Here is a 23,182-nt window from a genome sequence, read left to right as displayed (position 1 = left end):
CATTATTTCTCTCCCTTATCTGTGGAAATAACGTATTCTTAGGTAGCCAGTATCAACAGATTTACTCCATCCTTGCTCAGGCAAGATTTCCTTTGAAATCATTTGGAGTATTTGGAGTTTAACTGAATTAAGAATTCCACCTAACGCACAAAGAAGGTAATGATACATTTTAATCTCATGTGGATAAAATACAGCATATAAAGAAAAAGAAAGTCTGATAATCAAAAGATAATTCAGTGGGTGGTGATCTATCCTGATAAAGAAAATGTGGATAGTTAAAGCCAGTGGAAGATTTGCTGTAAATGGAACTGCACTGTGAGTAACCTCTCGTGCACCATTAGCTGTAGGAGTTACTGATAAGAAGTGATGCTATAGCCAAGGATCGATTAAAGAATCAGACATGCAGCTATGATTATGTTATTTTGGTGTGTTGTCACTTTTTTATATTCATCTGTTTTTCTGTAACCTCTATGACATAACTACCTAAGTATATCAAGATGTCCTTCTTACTTAATGTTCCCACTGTTAATGTCTGATAATAGTTTGGTCTTTCAGCTGCCAAGTTCTGTGGTAAATCTGCAAGCAGGCGTCCTTCGTCGTGTCCTGCTTTTCACCATTTGTATAGTGCAGTGTTACAATGAGTCGGGTTCCTCAAAGTGACTCAGAGTTGGCTGTAATTTCATTTCATCTCATAATATTTTTGGAGGGCATGCAACTCTTCCACTCCTTTAACAAAAATACTTCCAAAGACACTGTCATATTTTGTTTTGCAAATGTGTTCAGAGCCCCCTTCAATTTTGCATTTTAAAATACTAGGATTTGCATCATAAGCATATTTAGCTAATCTGAAAAGGTGAAACGGTGTACCATCACGTGGGATTTCTACATTGACATGATGAGCATAACCTGTTAAGAGACAGTGTCCGATTTGTAGAAGAAGAAATTTGAGTCGAGTAGCTCATGTTAGCTGCCATGAAGTTGCTATTTAGCAGACACTTCTAGTTGATTATGCAATGTAATAAGAAACATGTTGAATATTTTAATCTAAATGGATTGAAGGCTTTTGGATTTTTTAAACCAGAAATTTGTACCATGTTTGATCAGCTGACTTTTTAATCTGATTTTAAGAACTCTAATGATTCAGATTTATGTTATACGCAGTTTCTTTTCCTGTTCTCCTTGTGTGGGTTTTTCATTATTTTATTTTCATTCTGTTTGTTTTTGGCTTACTGGCAAAGGACGGCGCCACTTTAATAAGTATAAAAAGAAGGGTAGGTTTTTTAAAATTTCTTTTTATTTCTTTTGCGACATCTATTTAGTTTGTAGTAGTAAAGTGTAGTCTATCTCTCTTTAAATTTATTCTAATGGATATGCTGTTTCTGATGATTGCCCGCACCACAATAAGAGTTCCTACCACTGCCATTTTCTTTGTTATGTGTGTACTGTTAATCTCTGTATAAAAATGTAAAAAGCTGTCAATTATTAGGTAAGTAAGTTATAATTGCTAGAAGTAGCAACTCTTGCTTTTTCTCAGCTGTTATTCAAATTTCAGGTTTTGGGGCCTCTTCTTGCTTTGAGGTTATTCAGAAGCATATTGCTTGGGCAACAGTGCATAAAGTAATGGTTTTTTGTCCATTGAATACTCTGCTTGAAACTATTCTCTTAGTGCTGTGTCCAGAATGCTCCCAGTGGCATAAGAGGTTTGGGGAGTGATTGCAGTGGGAAAAACATGAATTTTGGAGTGCATCTTGCTGAATAATTCAGTACTCGGTTCGTTGCTGCTGTAGAGCACATGTGGTCCACGTTCATGTGGTCCACATGAATGAACGGTGTCCAGCATATGCTGGTAATGTATAGGAGTTAGTATTTCCTCTCTGTGTAAAGAAAACAATATTTGCTTTCATAACTTGGCTAGAAATTTTAGGAGCTGAAAATAGTGCAGTAGACAGAAGCTCACCGGACTAAGAATGGAAAGGTGAGAGGTGATACTGAATAGCCTTTCTCCTTTGCCTGCCCTGCATACGTTTGTAGCCTGACAAAAGAGATGGGACCGGTGGTGAGGCAGCACTGCGGGTCTTCTGTGGCACAGTCAAACTGGCGAATGTGTGTCTTGAAATATTCAAGTGAATCACTGCAAATTCATGCAATAACAGATTATAGATCAGACAAGCAAAGAAGATTGCATTAAGCACGATGGTAACCGAAGCGGATTGGTCTGCAGAGAAAGGAGTGGGAGAGGAAAAATAGTATAGGAAAACCACCGTGTTTATGGCATCCTAAAAAGATTGTCAGGAGCAATAGTACTTGTTAAAGCTAATCTGTTGTGGTTAGTGCTTTACAAGCAAACCAAATAAATAAAAACAGTGACTGCTTCCAGGAATTTACCATGTCAATATGAGTTGAAAGGGAGTGAATGGGAACCAATTGACAGATGTGGAGATATAAAGAAAAAAAACTTGATAGGCAGTGTTATAAACACACTAGCAGTGTGGCTCTTGTCAGGTTTGGGGAACACTGTGGTAAAAGGCAGTTTTAAAGAGGGATAATGGGGCAGATAGATAACATCATGTGGATAATGGAGGGCAAATGTGACCTCCAAAGGAGACAGAGCATAGGAAAGAGCGCAAAAAAGCTCTTCTAATATATGACTTTCAAAAGCACTGTAAGTCGCAGAGTTTGAAGTCAGAATTCTGGCGGTGAGCAGTCTGGGGTGAAGCGGGTACGTAAATGAAGTTGGAGCATGAAGTTCATGTTCCATGTGATAAGAGGAGAGGACCTGACACACGCCTGGGAAAGAAGAGCCACATAGCTGAAGGTTAGATTAACAGATTAACAATGTGATTCTTGCAGCACTGTTGCACACATGACTGAAGAAGACCGAATTTATCAACGCTGGAGAAAAAGGTGTTGATTTAAGGTAGATTTTATTTGCTGAAAGCTAGAGCAAGAATTCTGACAAAGAGATGCAATGCAGAACAAATCTGTAAGACTTTGTCAAAGCCTGAACGTGAGGCAAGGAAACAGATGAGTCAAAAATAACGTGCAGATTATGAACCTTAATGACAGGTAGAACAGTGGTATTGTCCGCTGTGATGCAGCAAGAATGCTGACAAGTAGTGGGTTAAAGAGAAAAGAGAAATTAGAGAAACAACAACTTTATTGGCAGGCATTTTGTGTGTTCATAATCGTAGCATGTCTCATCACTTACACTGTACTCCTAAAAAAAAAAAAAATTTAAAAAAAAAAGTGCTTTTCTTTGGAAATTCTGCATTCATGACTTTCACCCACACATATCTCGCATCCTTTCTTGCAGTTGACAAAATTCAGCATGTTCAGCTTCTCCCTGAGTATCTCTTTCTGGGTGGGTTTGTTTTGGGGTTTTGTGTGTTTATGTGTGTATGTGTGCCAACTTATGTATGTGCTGCAGCAGCAGCACAGCCCTGGCTTGTCACTCAAATCTTCTCTCTCAGTGGGTGGAAGCATCATTTTGATACTTGAACAGACAAGGCTGTCTTTGGCAATGTTCCTCTCCAGCAGTTCCCACCTCTCTGACTCAGTACCTTAAAATGCCTTTGTTATAAATTTTCTTCTCCTTTTCAAAGTCTGATATTTTATTAGCAGACGTTTTTCATTTCTGGCGAACTGATTGTGTCCTCACTTGCCTTCCAATGAGCTCTATGTACAGGGCAGCGCTTGTCTGTCTGCCTTCAGTTTTCTTAGTTTTACAGAACTGCTGTACATTCCAAATGCCATTAACTGTGCCTAAAATAATTACAGAATAAATAAATGGACATGTAACCTATTTTGACAATGACTGACAGTCATTGCCATCTATCAGCTGCTAGCTTGCCTGCATGAAATGAGATAGTAGCTTTGATCCAGTGTCAGGTAGACAAGTAGAGCCAACACAAAATCCACCACTGTAACTCTTTCTAATTGGCAATTTAAACAGGAGGCAAGAACTGAAGGGGTCACAGGCGGAATTCTTTCTGATTGTTAGTGGTCATGGCTCCAAAAGGGGCTCAAGGCACACAGTCAGTAGTGCGACAAGGAACAGAATACAAGAACCATCATTTCTAGTCTGCAGCTTTCCTCGTCAATCCTTGTGAACTCTGTTGGAGATTAGAGGTAAAAACAGGGGACTGGAGAGTCTGGACTCCTGAATTCTGCAACAGATACCTTGTTAAATTTCTGTTACAACACAAGTCATTTAGCATCCTAACGTTCCATTACTCTTTAAACACATGTACCTGTCGCTAGAGTACATTGTAGATTAAATGTGAGGATTAGCAGATCCTTGCAAGGCATATGCTCTTAGTAACAGGATGGTGATGTAAGAGTTGTCAGATAACTCCCTAGCCTGCGCCAGGCTAGAAATCGGTGCTTCGTATCCTTTACATTCTATGTCAGGGAATATTTAGAAAGTTGAAATAGGACCCAGGAGCTACTTTTAGCATTGTGAATATTTGAGAAAGCAGTTTTTAAAAACATGGATTTCAGCAAGCAAAATAGTAACTTCTCATTGTTCTTAAAGCTATTATGGATTCTGCTGATTCCAGCGTTGAATTCAGGGTTATAAAGAATTTATCTACAGAAGAGCTTCTCCTGAATAATTTTAAGTGGGAATGTTCCTGTTGTTGAGAAGCACATCCTTCCATCTGTTTGTTATAGTTACGCCTTTATAGTGCAGCAAAAATGCTTTAAAATTTTTTAGGATATTTATTTAATGTTGTTAAATATACCCAATACTTGCCTTTAGTATAGCAACTTAATTTGCATTTGTTTTCTATATTAAACCGTCAGAAAACATACAGCCAAATTCGTGCCTGTGTATTGCATTGCCCTTTGATGTTTCTAAATAATGTTGCAGCATATGAGCTTGAAATTATATATGACTCCTTTTCCCAAAGAGCTTGCAAGATAGTGGTGCAGCTAAGAAGGTGGACTTACTTCTGTAGGAGAAAATTTCAAGGACAAAACTAAAAGAATGAAGAACAAAATGGGGAAAGCAGAGGAATTTGGTAATGAAGGAAGAAGGAAATAACCAAGAAAAGTTGCTAATGCCACTGCTGGAGAAAACATGATGGGTAAAAAGAAGTGGGCTTGTAAGTAATTGTGAGCCTCTGATTTCAGTGAACAGTAGAGTGATCAGATAAAGATGCACATTACCCAACCTGTAGAAAATCAGAGACCAAAGGCAGAGCCAAAGGCAGTACTGTAGCTGGGGGCTACAAACGGGAACCGAGTTTTGTTGGCTGAGTATAAGGAAGCTTATTTTGCTTATGTCCAAGATGAAAAGCATATGGAAACACAGTAGAATCTTATTAATGGGTTTTTTTCTACAGCATTATAGTGATATTTTCATTATTTTATTAGAAGCAGCATACATTCATTTGATCTCTCACAGCTGCTTTTGAAGCCCTCTCTGTTATCAGTTACTTCACTTTATCTTTCTTCCCTTCTTAAACACGTGCAGCAACAGCACATCTATTTGCACAAATATTTTGTGTTTCAATAGGATGCCAATAAATAAAATATTTCCGAAGGTTCCCAGTGCAGCAAGGAGGTGGACATGCATACAAATACAGCAGGATGCAAACCATTGTGCAGCCTAGTTTCTGGCAAGACAAAAATCTTTCTCCCAATCTTATAATACTTCCATTGGTGACGCTCTGATCTAACTATGCTCTGCTGAGCTGAATTGTGCTCACTGTGATGTATGCTTTGTAATTTGTGTTTGTGTTTATTTGGTTAGCTTATTTAATTGTGTTGCAATCTACCTTTTGTTTTTAGATTGCATTGTCTCCATGGACTTGTACTGGTATTTGTTTATTTCATTAAGTTCTAAGAGTTTGTCTTTGCAGTTGTGTTGTGATCATATTGGAGTCCTTGCGATGATAGAAAATGTCATTGAAGCAACTATGATTAAGTAATATTGTAAATCACGTTATGAAATACAGCTGTTAAGAGATCCTTAGACATTTGCCATCCCTGAATAACAGAAGCAGTCCTGAATCACAGCTTCAGATTTCAGCATGCATTACTTTTTTCATATCTAAATTATATCTAGGTTTGAACCTGTAATTTAGATCTTTTCCTATATTTAGACCCTATTTGAATGAGAATAAATTCAGTTAGCTGTCATCCCCCTTTGCTTTCTCAAACAAACAAAAAAAAATTCTAATCTTTAAGTATCTGCAGCTAACATGGACCTGTGCAATTAAGCATGCTATGATTCAAATCTTTTCTGGTAAATTTAATACGGCCAATAGTAGTAGTATTCCAAGTGCCGGGTCCTGCCCTTGGGCCACAACAACCCCATAACCCCATGCTGCACTACAGACCTGGGGCAGAGTGGCTGGAAAGCTGCCTGGCAGAAAAGGACCTGGGGGTGTTGGTCAACAGCCGACTGGATGTGAGCCAGCAGCGTGCCCAGGTGGCCAAGAGGCCCAGCAGCATCCTGGCTTGTATCAGGACTAGTGTGGCCAGCAGGACTAGGGCAGTGATCGTCCCCCTGTACTCGCCACTAGTGAGGCTCCACATCGAGTGCTGTGTTCAGTTTTGGGCCCCTCACTCCAAGACAGACAGACACTGAGGTGCTGGAGCGAGTCCAGAGAAGGGCAACGAAGCTGGTGAGGGGTCTGGAGCACAAGTCTTACGAGGAGCGGCCGAGGGAAGTGGGGTTGTTTAGTCTGGAGACAAGGGGGCTGAGGGGAGACCTTATTGCTCTCTACAGCTACCCAAAAGGAGGGTGCAGTGAGGCAGAACTCAGTCTCTTCTCCCACACAGCAGGCAATAGGATGAGAGGAAACAGCCTCAAGTTGCCCCAGGGGAGATTTAGGTTGGATATTAGGAAAAATTTCTTCAGCGAGAGGGTTGTCAAGCATTGGAACAGGCTGCCCAGGAAAGTGGTGGAGTCACCAGCCCGGGAAGTATTTAAAAGTCACGTAGATGTAGTGCTGAGGGACATGGTTTAGGGGTAACTTGGCAGTGCTAGGTTAACGGTTGGAGTTGATCTTAAAGGTATTTTCCAACCAAAACAATTCTATGATTCTCGTAACTAAAATGAGAGCAAAGTAGTCTGGATTTTAAATACCCTGAATACTGCATCTTACGAGTGCAATCCCACATCTACTGCACTGCTATTTAGCCAGAACTAAACCATTACCGGAGAAGTAATAGTTTTTACACGATTCGCTGAGAATGGTGTAAAACCTTACTGAAAATGTTTGAAGAAATATTCCACTTTTTCGTTTCTTTTTCTAGATGCATAAGTGACTTCATGCTGTTAGTGCTTCTCTGTTATGAATCACAACACATATGTTCGGAAGGATAATTCTGGTATTTGGTGGTTGCCCTTACTGCTGCTTTTTTTGTGAGCTTGAAGCATCGTCTCTTTGATTTCTCACAGGCTTTCTGTTGAGATAGCCACTGAGACCTCTGAAGTAGTTTAGTTTTCCCTTCCTCCTCAGTTTTTCTAGTGATGAAGTTATCAAGACATACAAATGAAGATCTACATGCTTGTCTATGACAGTAGTCGATTTCAACATCTGTTTATTTCCATCTGTTGGTAGAAAGTAAAGTTTATTTCTCTGCATGTTCTTGTAGTTCTATCAACTTCATTGCTTATATTTAAAGCGGGAATTTCACAGCTCTGATTCTGTGTTACTAGTTCCCACTGCAAAAGAATTTTAGATTGCAAAGCAATGTTTTCAGGATGTTTGTATCCGCCACCTACATTTTCCTCCAATCCCATGTATCATGCAGAGACTTGAAAAGAATTCTTCCCGCCTTTTTTTTTTTTTTGCCTTTATTTTCAAAGACACAAAATACGTGGCAAGCTTTTCAGTCACATTCTCCTGTGGTAAACCAGAACTAGTGCAGGGTAACTTCCATTTCCTTGACTGCATTGGTGCATATGAAAAAGAAATTGAACCGTGCTGCTCTGTAATGGTGTAGTAGATGGGGAGGACCCTAACTGCATTGGCTGCAAGTCAGTCTGCCATTTTGCAAATCATCTTAGTGTACTGCATGGAGAACTACAATCTTTCCTTTAATATAGGTGGTGATAGTTACAGAGCTGCTGCAGTAGTGGAGAGGGAACAAACAGGCTGACGAAGTGTTGAATCCAGAATGTACTGGCAAGAGAAAGTCCTCAAGACATTTGAACCCTGGCACAGCAAGCTGATTTTTCAAGTGTCTAGCTGAACTCAAATGTCCTCTATTCTCTCTGTCTCCAATTTGCAGTTTGTTTTATACCACTTGAAGATCTTTTTTATGTTCAGCTGTGGCTTTTCCAGTGAGACAGTACAGTGGCCTTTTTCTCTCCCCCCTCAGGACTCCAATATCTTTGGAGAACTAAGACTTAGATCTTTGTTGATGGCTAGCTAGATTGCCTAAGCTCACATTCATGCTAGCAGTAATGGGGCTTCAGCCCTTTCAATCCACCACTAAATTAGTTCCCATGTATCTGGCATTTGCTTAATTTTTATTTTCCCTGTCCTAACAGACTGCATTGTTATTGTTATTAAAAATATTATAAGGGTCAATGCATGAAGCAAAATTTTCTTGTACCAAGTGACCAACCCCAAATAGATAATATTTGCAGTTGTTCTGGAAATTGCTGCTAGATAGTGTGGAAAGACATATTCATATTTCTTACATGGTTTGGGGTTTTTTTTAATAGTTGTAAGCAGAACAGTTATCTAACGGAAATAAATACTTTGTAGAATAGTAGAGGAGGAAAGACAAAGTGTTGTCTTTTTGACAGATAAGGTCACACTAAAGGCAATGAGAAAAACTATGATCTTTTTGATAAATTTTGGCCAAAGCAAAAGTTTGCTGAGTGTTCAGAAGAATGTAAATATTCATTGTGCAATTAATGCTGTTCAGTCACTTCTATAAAAATCCTGCCATTTTTTTTTTTGCGGAACAGCTTAAGTACTTATCGATTGAGAACTTCAATAACTCCCCAAATGGAGGCATCCCCATATCTCTACAGGTATTTTAAATGAATTGAATTAATCATAGGCTTAAAAGTCTCTAGTGATCTTCGTTAACTTTCCTGGGTTTAATTAAAACATCTGTGCGCTTTTAATTTATCGATTCATCCAACTCATATGTCATGTTTTTAACACACCCCAGCATGCTCTGCATCATTTTTAACCCGATTTCCACTTAACTAAAGCAATTAAATTCACCCCGGATTAATTAAAGCATCCATACTTTAGTGCTTAAGTCAGCGTGTGCTACTTTCCCCAAATGGTTTCTGAATGTCAGAGATTTGACACACCTGATAGGTTTTTTGTCCTTCTGGAAATTCTTCTGTGAATCTCTTTCTTGCTTACTAATGTGCGGTTTGACAGAGCCAGACAAGGGAGCTTGGTAAGGCTCGGGTTTGGGCACCCGCAGTAAGGATTGTGGAGCATGGCTATGATGAAGGGCTGTACGCTTCGTCTTAATATTGACCTTATGCCTGCAAGCATAGAGTAAAACTACTATTAAATCATTTAAATTATTTGTGTGTTCTGTAGCCGAAGTAAACAGTTCCCTGAAGTAACTAATAAAGCATATAACATCAGTAACAGTTATTCATAGTTGTTCATTCTTCTGCTGCTGGGTGAATTTCTACAAGATGACTTCTGCTTGGAAGAGCACAAGGTTTTAGAGCAACCTAAAAGATGTTCTAGATCTTCCTTGTCGTCACTGCTCTGAACAACATTCCAGCCTTACGGAAGACAGTGATCTCTGAAGAGCGGGCAGTCCAGTCAAACACCGTTCTTCCTGACCATGCAAATACCACATTTGTGAGGCAGAAAGATGAGGGAAAATGGGCCTGGAATCATTCAATCTCCCATTCCAGAGTGATTTTCTTGGGGCTACGTTTGCTAGGGGTGGGGCTGCTTCTTACCAGGAAAGTAGCATAAAAATAACATAAACTAGTAAAAGTGAACAGCATAAATCATGGAGTGGTCTTAGAAGTCATTTCAGATTTTCATATCCATAAATGAACTCCCATTAAAACTAATAGGCATGCAGACAAGTAGTGAAATGTGCACCCAACTAATTAAAATAGATTTAAATGTAAAATATGAAGGAAAGTGTTGTCACACAAAAAAATGTATTTTTAAACTACACATAAGAATACTCATGTATTTAATATTTCCTAATTTTTAGAAATATCTTATGGGCAAACAGTCGGTGTAACAAGGATGTGATAATTTGTTATGTTTAAGTACTGGTTTGTTTAAAATAATAATAATGTAAGGTCTAGAGACAGCATTTTGAATCAGGCTGTCAGAAATGAACTTCTTAAATAACTGGGATTATTTTCTAAAACACAAATGTTTGCAATTCCTTTGGTTTTAGTGGTTTTGTGGATTTTAAGTAACTTAGAAATTAAAATTGTTTGTATCTAAATAGATATAACTTCCCTTTAGGAGTTCGACTGTAGGCAATAATTTGGTTGTAACTTTTGGAATAAATCTAAAATTTTTCAGTGATTTGGTATACAGTTGAACTAGTATTCATCTCTAGCATCAGTAAAATATGTCTTCACCTGCTTACCTCTTAATCTAATTAAGAGAAGTTAACATTTGTAGACTAAATGCTGCATGCGCACCAAGATAACAACCAAAAAGAGGAAAAATGCTGGTACAATGTGACCCTATTCATATTTTTTAGGTATTTGGAACCAGACAGTTGTAGATGACATTGGGTTTGGATCGTTCCTGTATTTCTGCTCCAGATTGGAGCTCACCTGGAATGCATTTATTGGTTTCAGATTAGACTGTCATAAACAGTAATCCATCTTCTTTATACACTGGCAAAATCATGCATAATCTCTCAGCAGTACCAGCTTAATCTCTGCTAAAAGGAAGTCTAAATGTGAGCTATTACAGAGTCTGAATTAATTATCCCGTAGAGGAACTGCACTTGGAATGTTCACTGGTAAGATTCATTGGTAAGAAGTTTGACCTATATCTGTCTTCAGTACAATTCCCCGTGGTCAGTGAAACAAAGAACAACTGGATTTCTGTTATGCTAGCGTGTATTTCATTTTTTTTAAGACATAGGAATTTGTGCAACTCTGTCCAAAGGGCGTATCAACACTGCGCAATCTGTAGGCTCAGGCGATTTTTGAGAGACAACTATAGAATGTTAATATGGTTGTATTAAAGACTTGAAGAACATTTACTGTGTTTCATGATACATAAAGACTTCCCCCAAGCTTAGGGACACTGAGCTGACTTGCAGTAATGCATATACGGAAGAATTGTTTGAGCAAAACCAGACAAAAAATTTGGAAATTCTTCTTGATGAGAAGACTCAAAATGTGTCTATGTGTAGAACCAAGTAGTTGTCTGACCTCAAGTAAACTTTGTGTATACCTCAACAAGTGCTATGCATGCTAATATTAGTGCATATCCTCCACTGTTGGATCATACTAGTCAGAGTAGATCAATTAGATGTATGAGTACGTGACCACATATACAGAACAGGTGATCCTTACGCAGTTTTGTTAGTGCGTATGCTGTCAGGCACATTTCTTTTAATCTGTTCTTTAGCAAAAGTTTCAGGACTGAAACTCACTTCCTCCTCCAAAACAGGAACATCTACAGATAAAAATAATCTTTATTTCTCTTAGGTCTGACAAAGTTCTGTACAGTTCAGCAAGAGCAGAACATGTCTTACGTATGAGTATAAATAGTGTTTCTTCAGAATGTTTTTTTCTGAATGTATTTGTATGGAGGTTATATTACGGAAGTAAAGCTGTAATGGCTCAGACCAAAATTCCATTTTACCCAGGATTTCAGCTCTGATGGTGTCATAAAGCAGATGTAGTTGAGGAATAGTAAAAATTGTACCTGTCTTTGACGCTTCTCCAGCAAATTCTGTAGGTTCTAGAGATAACTTCTGTTAGGACTTCCTACAGTAGACAATGTCTCTTTGTGTATAGTAGCCTTTGTAGATTTTCATTCCATTAATTTGTCTAAGTATGTGTTCGATCAGGAAATGTTCTGCCACAAGTTTTAACTTTTCAGGTAATCTTGTTAAAATTGCTTGATGAAACAGTTAGCGGTACTTAGGATGCAAGGGCACTTTAGATGGTGTCTAAGTGCTCTGCTAGCGCAGCCTTAGACTTGCACTTCACCCCTCAGTCCTAATTTTCCTTACTGCTTACCCTGTGACTAGGCAGTCAAGCTCATCTTTTATGCACAACAACTTGTGGTGAGAAGAATCAGGTTTATATGCAAAATTAGGGCTTACGAGTGTTATGAATGCAACCATTCTGGTCCTTACTCAAACAATACCCCAACAGGCTTGATGCAATTTTGTCCATCCAGACCAGTGACTCCCCTCACCAACCTGCCATGAGCATCTGGCCACAAAATTCTGTGGTGCATACGTTGAAACCTTTTGACTTGATACAGGGTCACTCCTGACAGCTTGTCTGGGCTCTGAATAAGCCTGTAGAAGGCACAAAGGAAGATAACCTTCTTATGTCCGGTTTGAAAATTTACATTTGGATGTAAAACTAAGCTGCTTGCAAAATAAGAGCAATGTAAGGGCATTGCTTGTGACGTGGTCCAGGACAGGGAAGTATTGCAGATGCAAGTTCAAAAGCCTTCCAGGTCTGCATATTTTTGTGCCCAGGAACTCAAATAACTTTCAAGAGAAGTATACCAATTTGTCTATTTTGTGAGGAGGAACTGAACAAAGTCTTCAGTAGAGAACTGACAGCTTAGATCCTAGCGGTGCAGGGCTCTCTCTGCACCAGGGTAATGTTTGCTCTACAGCAAGAGGAACCAACCAGAACTCTGCCTTCAAATCCTGTTTGGAACTTCAAGTAGCAGGGGAAGCCCTCTCAAGCAAGCAGCTGTGTAACTAAACCAAGTTCTGCAACAGCCTCCAAGAGTTTGACTCCTCAGGTATCCTTTACTGGTTTCTTGCCATGCTCTAGAAGAACACCTCTGGTGAGTATGTACATGTGAATACCATAAGGGTGGGTGAAAGGAGTGTGTACACAGACTGCAGCTGGGATACCTATGTGTTAAATGTCACTGGACGAAATGGTGGGTTTTGATGCCAGACCATTTGGGCATTATCCCTTACCATCTCCCCTCCTAGCCCACATGTAACAGGCTGTTATGAAATCACCTTTCCTCATGCATCAGGGAATATTAACATTACTCTAAAATACCTATCCAAAGATTACCTTCAGAGAGAGAACTTTTAGACGGATCTTTGTCTCGTCTTTCCTGCTCAATTCATGGATTTCAGCTCTGATGGTGTCATAAAGCAGATAGTTGAGCTCCTAAATGTGTGCAACCTACAGGACTCAAAGGTCTGTAGTATCCGTTGATCAGCTGAGACCCATGTTAAGAACTTAGTCTGGGTTTGTTTGAATGCTGGTAAAGGGCGTAGTCACATCACCAAAACCACATGTAGGGTTAATACCTGTTCTGCTTCTTCAGACTTCACTAAGGAGATACACCCTTGTGCTTAACTTACTTGAGTGTTGCCATAACTACTTCCCTGAAGACTTCTAGGATTTTTTTGGCAGTGCTGGTGTGTGATATGTGGCTGTCTTTATACAACCTATTTGTCCACAGAAATGAGATGGAACTTGGTTGTTCCATAACATAAACCACCCTCCTTCACGCTCCTTCAGCAGACTTTGAACAGTCAATTCTGTCCTGGAATAGGGGCCATCCACTTCACGTAGGGAAAATAAGCAGTCACAGATAACAAGAACTCTAGATGACCCTTGACTTGTTTGCACATTAATTGAAGCCACCTGGATGTAAAATTAGAGTGGCCTGTTTGGGGTCTCGCCCTGCAGCAACATGGTCTAGCAAATAAGCATAGCAGACCTCTGTTTAGACTGCCTGCTCCCGTTCTCTATGGAAGAGCAGTTTGATTCTCACTCTGTTCCTCACTTAGGGCAGCCTGTAAACCCACGGCAGAAACATTAATGAAGAGCTGTTTATGACAGCAGTGACAAGCCAGCTCCTTCTAACCTACGCTTCCTTGCATACTTGCTTACGTGCTTCTCCTGCAATCTTAGTGATATGGCAGTCTTGGACATGCCAAAATCTGACCAAGAACCTCTGTAATCTTTCTTATTCTCAAAGTGATGTTCCTGTTGTATAGTTTGTAGAATAACCCCAGCAGAGTGTTGTAGATTAAACTTTGTGGCTTTAGGTTGCAAATGTCTTAACTTAATCATTTCATCCCTAAGGTTAAGTGACGGATTATGTCATTTGTCCAAAGTCAGTTCTGGCATCACTAACATCTTGGCAGTGCATACTGCAGTGGCAGACCAACAAAAACAGATTACTGTTCAACTTATATACAAGCTTCACAAGGACTGAATAGATTTATGAACCATAGCAAGACCTCTGACCTGGTAGAAGCATGAAGAGAGGAATGAAAAGCTGTGGCATGGCTTTCAGCTTTACTTAAAGTCCTGAAGCACCACAGCAGAGTAAGGGAACACTAAAAAACTACTGTGGGAGCTCTTTAACCCGAGACCCAGCACCATCTCTTCTGCTGTGCCAGTCTCTGGTGTCCCAGAAGTAAAACCCTGAAAATTCAGGTCAAAAGTGGGAGCTAAGAATAGCCTTCCCATAGACATGTTCCAAATAGGAGATATACACCTCTTCTAGCTGGACCACAATTGCCCATTGCTTAACCAGACTTACGGGCAAGGCGAGGAGAGAAGCAATCTTACAGCAGGAGGCTGGCACAGTAATCTGGCTAGGTCTAGAGTGGTCACGTCTAAGTTGCTTTTTTGTTTTATTTATTTTTTTATTTTAATAGCCGATTTATTTCTGCTCGGTGCCTCTTGCAGGGGGACTGTGCTGTTCAAATAGACTTATTGCCTTTACTTGAGTTTTGACGGCAGAGGAGAGGTTTGCAGAACGGATGTTGTTTCAGGTGTTGAGTGCCATGTTGGCCTGTAAAACAACAAAACAAAAAAAGGTATTCCTCACTTGTATCCAGCTTGTAAGTCAACTCGAACTTTTCATCTTTATAACTACTTCAACAAATGTGGTTTGTCTGAAGAAACTGTCTACTGCCTACTGATTATTTAGCTTTCCTGGGACCTTTTCTTTCTGCACAGCTTTATCACAGCTTGGTGAGGAGGTTGATGGGCAAAGGCAAGCTGTATGCTGGTGTGTCCCAGTGCAGTTGGAATGCACATTGAGCAACCATTAATAATGATAACATTGAGTTTCTGCAGTGGCTCGGAAGCATGTAGAGAATTTGCATCTAACAATATTGCTTCCTTCTGTGGTGGACTTGAACAAAAGGACTGCAGGCTTAACCGCCACATACAGGAGCTGAGAGGTGCCTTTGCTAGAGAGAGATATTCTTGTGTTAAGATGAGGCCCAGATAAAGGGACAGTGTGTCTACAATGTGTCAGGGTTTGGAAGGTGGCACCAAGAAACTTGCCACTCATGATTATTCCAGGTCTTTAGGACAAGCTACCTTCTGGTCACTCACCTCCAGATCCTCTACGCCATGGCAACTAAAAAGAGCAGGACTGAAGTGATTACCTTTCTTACAGTGATTTGGGAAAATGCATCAATGTCAGCCCAAGCAAGGCTTTTAATTGTATTGAAATGGAGAGTTATGGACAAAGGAATTGTTTGTGTCCTAAGGTCTTCATACCTGAAGAGCAGAAGTGGTCTGAGGTTGATCCCTTTCTTTATGGCTCACCTATATGACTTGCAGTAGCAACAGTGAGCCCGTCGAGGCAGTGAAAAGCCATGCTCGCTCCATGATGTAATGCATGCAGACGGAAGGAATAGTCAGTCATATGGCATACAAGTTGCTACTACTTCAGCGTGTTGTATATCATGGAAGGGTGTTTCATGATGGTGTGCAAAAAGATGTAAAATAGGCCATCCTAGAGCGCAGTATGGGCATGATGGATATTTGTCTGTATTGTCATTCAGTTCACCTGGGTCAGTAAACTTAATTCTGAAAACAGCTGCCAAAAGCAAAACCAGTAGGACTTTAGCATAAACTTGTTCAGTGAACTCAGTAAACGCCTTGTCACATCATATGTCACATCTGAAACCAGAAAGTTGCTGCTGGAAATTATATTTTATTCAGATTTGTATTCATTTTTGCAGTGAGGAAGAAAAAGATTGAACAAGACTCAGTAAGCGAGAACACCAGGAATGAAGTAGAATGAAGCCCTGTTGCTACCAAAAGAAGGACAATATGGCCCTAAGACAGAGTAGGGCTAGCAAAAAAACCCCAAACTTCATCGTACTAATTCTGTTATTATTCTACTGTAGAAAAAATAGGCTAAAAATGATTATACATGTGACACGGCCCATCAACCTGTAGTCTTAATTGAAATAATTCTCAGCACTAAATTTTAGCCAACATCTCAGGTTACAAATCTGAATATATTTTTTTCTGATCAATTTTTTCCCATTTCAAATAAGAAAACACTTGAAAAAAATCTATCCTGAAGTGTGTTTTTGCAGCAGATCAATGGGATAGCTAAGATTAATAAGGGTTACAGGACTGAACAGTGGAGAAGTTGTATAACTGGACAATTACACATTTCTTTGTAGGAAATCAATTACTTGGGTTCTTCTTGATCATTCAGGTTAAAGGGGTAATAGAAGCAAGAAGACATTAGGACCTTTTAATGATTAATAGCACCTTTGGAGTATATTTTTGGTACTGTAAAACTAGCTGTTAGTTTCTAATTACTTTGAAGAGTGAAAAGACAGGGAAATACTTTTCTGTCTTCATCAAACTGCATCAGAGAGAAGAGCACAAAAGTGTACCTTTTCTCAAAGATTCACTTCATTACTCCCACTTTCTGTTATTCCTCTGTTATTTTTGCCATTTCTCTGGCTGGTGACCACTCATTCAGTCTTTGGCAGGCAAGTAAGTTCACAGATTGCCATGTTCACATGGGCGTACAGGAGTGTGTATAATATGCCTTAGTGTAACATTTATGTGCAACTCGCTTTTAATAAACCACTTGTTTCTTTCCATTGCTCTGCATATGTACAACATCTGATTCCTGGCATCCAAGACCTTCTGACTACCTTTATTATTCATAGGCTTCACTTCATTTGCATAAATGAATATTTGTTTAGAATATGTCTTACCCCCTTAATAATACAAGAGGGAGGGATAAGGGTTAATAGTGCTCTCTTGCCCATACACACAGGATAAAAGCAGTCACTCTGGGATTTGGAAAAACAAGGTCCAGCAGGGATATTGGTGGCAAGGTGCATTTGTTGTAGATGAAAGCTTGTGTTATTCCTGTATTCAAGATTCTTACACTGAAAAAAGCAAGTAAAAGGGTCTAAAAAAGTTTTGGGACATTACATTAAAAAAGTATTATGGAGTAAGAAAGACGCTATATAATAAAATGTTCTGGGGATTCAATGTTTTGTGTTCTGCTAGCTGTGAAAATTGGACGTTACCTAGTGGAACAAGGCAGAGTAATGTCAGACTCAAATCTGTTCGTGTTACCTCATTAGTTATACCAAACATCATCAGTAGTCTGTAAAGAAGAGTAGTTGTATTGTCAGAATGCCCAGCATATGCTGCTTTATTAAATACTAATCAAATTATTTATTTTGGAAATGGAGAACTGACCTATTAAAAATTATCTTAGGGTTTTTTTTCCCCAGTAAATTAACATATTTGAATATACATATAAGTATTTGGTAGTTGACTTTTAGTGCACTTCTACATGAATACATGTATGACCTGTGTGCTGTTTTTCTTTCATTCAATTTTCCAGCTGCCTGCCCGGTTCTGTGCAGTGGCAATGGTCAATACTCTAAAGGCACCTGCTTATGCTACAGTGGCTGGAAAGGTCCAGAATGTGATGTACCCATCAGCCAGTGTATCGATCCCTCATGTGGAGGTCATGGTTCCTGCATCGAAGGGAACTGTGTCTGTTCTGTTGGCTATAAAGGAGAAAACTGTGAGGAAGGTGGGACATCCTCTTTCTATGTTGTGTGTTTGTTTTATGGGTTTGGGATTTATTTAATGGGTAGAAAAAAGGAAAGAACAGAATAAAAATTTAAATTTATGACTACTGTAGCGGATTATTGTAAGAGAGTGGTAAAAATGTAGTGCATCACAATTTTACTGGTCTATCAAAGTTCAGACTAAACTTCTGGTCTTCTGTATATGTTGTTTTGCAGTATTAAGAATGTCTGCCACAAGTAAACCTGAATAATTCCTTTGTTGAAGAGTGACAATAAATGTTTCCTTATGGATTGTATTTATTGAACAATTTAGATGAAACACAGAGGAAAAAAGGAGCAGTGGTAGACAAAATTGTATAGCTGCAGCTCCACACAAAGCAAACATATCAGTCACTATTAAGACAGAAGATGAAACAAATTTGAAAGACTTAGGTATCCATGTTACTTACAGACCTCATGTAGGGCAAATTACCCCTGTTAGCTGCAGTCACGTGGGATTAAAGAAATAGATGGAGCAGACAAACAATAACTGTCCTTTAAATGCAGAAAAACTCTTCACTTGAAAGTGTCCAATTCCTTGTGTACGTAGAATCAGCAAATTTAACAAAACAACCCATGCGAAATGTGGTCATAGATTAAGCTCGATATTGTTTTTATTCACAGTGTTTTCTGTTAGAATGCACAACATAAATTGGACTGCCTTTCTTTTTAACATATATTAGTGTGGGTTTAAAAGGGAACTTAACTCCCTGGACGATTGCTAAATAGACAGTTCAGCATCCTCAGAGCGGTAATAGTTCAAGCTCCTTTTTGATTACATTCCAGAGCTTATTAATCCTCCAAAAGGAGGAGCGGTTTGAGGACTAAACTGCTAGGACTGGAGCTGCATGGTTTCGGGACTAAAGAGTCTCTGTGGAGTATTCTGAGTGAGATGCACAGCTGTCCGCCACGTGTATCAATTTTTATCTTACCCTATAGTAAACAGTTGTTTCTCCCATCGGAAAACAAAAGGAAGAAAACTACGGGGACCTAAACCACTAAGGGTTTTATTCTTTGAGTGTGGACTGTAGTTATCACCTTTAGGACAAGATCTTGCATTAGTCTAAGTGATCTTATTTTGCTAAAAGCAAAAAAGAAGCGAGGATCCTCACTAGTAGGACTGCCAACACTGCAACTGTTTGTTCAGTTCATTCCTGTCGTGTCCTTCCAGGAGAGCTTCACAACACAACACTGGTTATTAGAGCTCTAATCCAGAACTTAATTGAAGTTGGTAGAGTTTTTTCCATTGTTTTTAATGGGCTACATTTTAAGCTGTATCTGGAAATTTCTATAATGTCCTTTTTGACTGCTAGAATTGATAGTTCTCAGTTCACCCTGAGTGTATGATTGTAGGAAATATTTAAAAATTATTTGAAATGCCTTGTTATAGCTAGCATTCTCATCAAAATCAAAGATGGAAAAGACTGTCTTTAGCATGCTCTACAACATTCAATCGGTTCCCCAGAAATGTAGAAGCTCTCCTTCTGGTACTAACTGCAATCACTTGCTTAGTCTTATTAAGTTAGGTAAATTTCATCATGTTTTGTGTTGTTGTATAAATGCTCATATTATTAGAGAGACTATGGTAGATGGCCTAAAATGATCTTTCATTTGAATTCTGTAAATTTTACTTTGTAAGCAGTTCCTCCCTCACCTTCATTGTAATTTCTAAGCTCCTTGCGTGGGATTCTCTCTCTACTTTCAGTTGTCTAGAATGGCTGTGGTGTATCTGAGCTCGACATCACAAATGCCCTATCTCTCCTGTAAGAGAAATAGGCTCTTATAGTGCTTAATTCATCTTATCCTCAGCTGAAAGTTTGAAATGGGTGAAACAAACACACCACCAACTCCAGAGTTTATGGAACAAGCTGGTCCGTATCTTTTTGCAAAGGTGTTAATGTTAACACCATTCAAAGTTGGAAATGCTACAAAATATTGTCAGTCAACAAAGTTTTTGGGGAAGTGAATTACTGTGTGAGGTGAAAGGATATACCGTACTTAACCTACAGTGTGCTTGAAAAGATATTTTTTTGTTTAAAAAGATAAATGGATTACAAAGGCAGGAGGTGTTGACTGCAAACTTGTAAGGGGCCAATAACATGACAAGAAAGGATAAGATAACCTTTTGCATACATCATTGGGCAATAAATAAGTCAATAAATTAATTTACAAATAAAGAAAAAACAACCATCATGTTTCTACTTTAAAATTCCATTTGTGCTATACATATTTCTCACATTAATTCAAGACATGCAGGAAAAAAGGGTATAATATGATTTGGTGTCTCTCCAGTTGCAGGTAATCATCTGGTCTTATTTAAAGTTTTTGCATGAATTAAAATTCTACCATTCTAGTGGTAGAGTGATACAAATAAATATATCTGTATTTATATATATTATATGAAATCTCCTCTATTGATTTGAGCTTCCAAAAGGAATGGTGAAGGTTGGTTCATTCACTGTTTTCCACTAGGATATTGAATTAGAACAAGTGGGTCAGCGTTTTTTTCTTCCCGTTAGCTTTTTATTTCTGATATTCATCATGGTCATATCGTTCAAACAATTTACCTGAAATGAAAGTGGCACCGAAATCAATATTTGCGATGCACAATTTTTGCAGCATAAACACTGTTGTTCTATTAACAAATTTGCACACAAGATGAAGTGGCATATTTGTCAGGTTTCATTCAATCTAGTTTAGGGGGAGACAAGTGAAATTGCCAAATTAGGTTAAGTTAGGGGTGGTTTTCTTGTCAGTTTCATGGTCGAGTCATTTTTCAATGACATTTAACTTCATAAGTGCAATTCATGGCTCTTTGGGGGTTTTATGGTACATATTGTTCAGAAAACTCCTTGACCTCCTTTTTCGTCCTTAGGGATATAAATTGCTTTCAGTACCTTTTTTGTCAAATCTGCAGAGGGCCCAGTACTAAATGAGCTCTAATGATCTGAGCTGCCAAGGGGCTGGGAGTTCTAAGTCTAACATACTTACTTGATAAGGCGCATTCTCCTTTGTTTAAACACCAGAGAAGCTCCATTTATAAATCCTTATTAAATACCATTGTAAACCCTTCTAAAGACTCGGGGCCAGAGCCTGCGCAGCGTAAGTCAATGTAGTTCTATTGCAGGTAATCACATTATGCTAATTTTAGCAGCTGAGGATCTGGCCCAAGATGATAACTCTAAGAGCATGTATTAAAATAGAACAAGATTTGAGTTCAAAGTAAAAACTCTCTTCAGTTTAAACTTTGAAAGCTATTACTTACCCATATGATAGAACAAAACAGCTCTAAAGTGCATTTGTCTAGAACAACAGACAAAGTGTGTTATTCTATAAAACAAGGGAGATCGGGGGCTCAAGGGTATCGGTAGGATTATTCTGTGGAAATAAGTCTCTGCTGCGTGAATACTGTAATTCAGGACAGAGGAAAGACAATTTATGTAGCGGAAGGTGGTGGCTTTCATATGCTCCCCATTGCTTTCATTAGTACTTTCATTTGGGAAGGAATACAATACATTTCTGAAGTGAGAGTGCGTTAGGACTCATCAGTATCTCCTGAAGTTAGCTGTCCTGCCACATACAATGTTACACACATATTACCCTTTTTAACTTTCCATTAAACTATCATCATCTAAAACTAATAGAATAGACTAAATTTAGGGGGGAAAGTAGCCTTCATCCTAAAAGTAAATTGACCTAAATCTTTGTGTTCTTCATTGATTTTTATGCAAGATTGTTTTATCGCAGCTCTGTCTATCGAGTTCAACAGAAATAGCATGAAAGACATAGCCTAAACTTTGGACAGTTTCTAATTTTGTTAAGCACTAAGAAGGAATAACAGTACAGGACAAGTAGTCTGAATAATTTTAGAATTTATGAATTTATCAGGTCTTATCTGAACTGAACCACAAAATAATCTTGGGTTACCTATAAATACGAAATTGCGTTATAATATTTTCATGTCCAATTAACTAAGCATTAGATCTCAAAAAAAAAAAAGACGACCTGTAGCCAGTGTCATCATTAAAATGAAAATGTTACAAGAAATTTTTTAGCAATTTATTTCTGTACTACTGTAATCTGAATTAAAATCAGAACTATGCTGATAACTCATGTTATTGCATCTCTAAGTGTGCCTGCCTCAATCCTCTGGGTTGTATCTAATCTATATACTTACTTTAAATGTTCTACAACTACATAAAATAATTTGACAAGACTCTATGTTTATAGAAAAGTTGCAATTTTAAAGATCAAGTATTGTTCACAGAAGGTAGAGTGAAAATGTCTCTGCCTTAATTTAGAAGGATCAATTTAAAAAAGATGAGAGATAAATCACTTTCATTATAAACTCAGATCATCCTGGAGCTGCAAGAGAGAATGCCAATCATTCTTGGTCCTTCTGTTGTGAGCTAATATATACCAGTCATGAGATGAATTCATTTTATTTAGGACATGAATTTGACCTTGGCCCTCAATTCCACAGCAAAAGGCTGTTGGTAAAGCCTCTATGGTATTTGCGGTTGAGTGTAGTATACTTACACAAATTCATGATGTAAGATAAAAATTTGGAAAACCATAACGTTACTGATAGAGTTTCTTTGAAAGGCAGCTGACAATGTTCCTTTATCAGGATTGAAATGGCAACTGAAATTTCATTGGATGATTTTTCATCATAACTCTTTTCACTTTCATATTCTGTTGTTTCTGGACTGAGAAAAGATAAAATCTGTATCTATTTTTCTTTATTTCTTTAAGAGGAATTATCTGCTGCTTAGAATATGGGTTGAAGTAACTAGGACTCTCAGTTTCACAGCTCAGCTACTAATGGAACACGAATCAAATGCTCAGAAGTGCCTGAATAATTTACGAGTCTAAATGAAGCTGAAAGCCACTGATATTTTGACTTCTAGGTACTTAAAGTGGATATCATAATGTTATTCTCACAGCGCTCTAGCATTTCAATAGTAATAATAGCAGTATTGATGAAGATACTCCAGAGAAAAATATCCTTTAAACTGTGCAATTTATTCAGTTATTTTTTTATTTTGTTATTTAAATATAGTACATGAGTCATTGGAACTTCAGCGTATTTCAGAAGAAATGTCCCCAGACAAATGCTTGTGTGTGGAACTCTTACTGCATATATTTAAGTGTT

General features: G+C 38.5%; 1 protein-coding gene across 2 annotated transcripts in view; it reads left to right on the top strand.

The window, feature by feature from the left end:
* Window positions 1-23,182, top strand: part of TENM2 (teneurin transmembrane protein 2) — a 543,058-nt gene that overhangs the window by 431,284 nt on the left and 88,592 nt on the right. For both annotated transcript variants that reach the window (XM_009890877.1, XM_009890878.1), the window contains one exon: window positions 17,796-17,990. In XM_009890877.1, coding sequence (XP_009889179.1) covers window positions 17,796-17,990 — 195 coding nt within the window. The remainder of the gene's footprint in view (window positions 1-17,795; window positions 17,991-23,182) is intronic.

The sequence above is a fragment of the Charadrius vociferus genome, unplaced genomic scaffold (genome assembly GCF_000708025.1).
Source record: "Charadrius vociferus isolate BGI_N301 unplaced genomic scaffold, ASM70802v2 scaffold108, whole genome shotgun sequence".
Taxonomy (NCBI): Eukaryota; Metazoa; Chordata; class Aves; order Charadriiformes; family Charadriidae; genus Charadrius; species Charadrius vociferus.
This window is presented reverse-complemented; position numbering and strand designations above follow the sequence as displayed.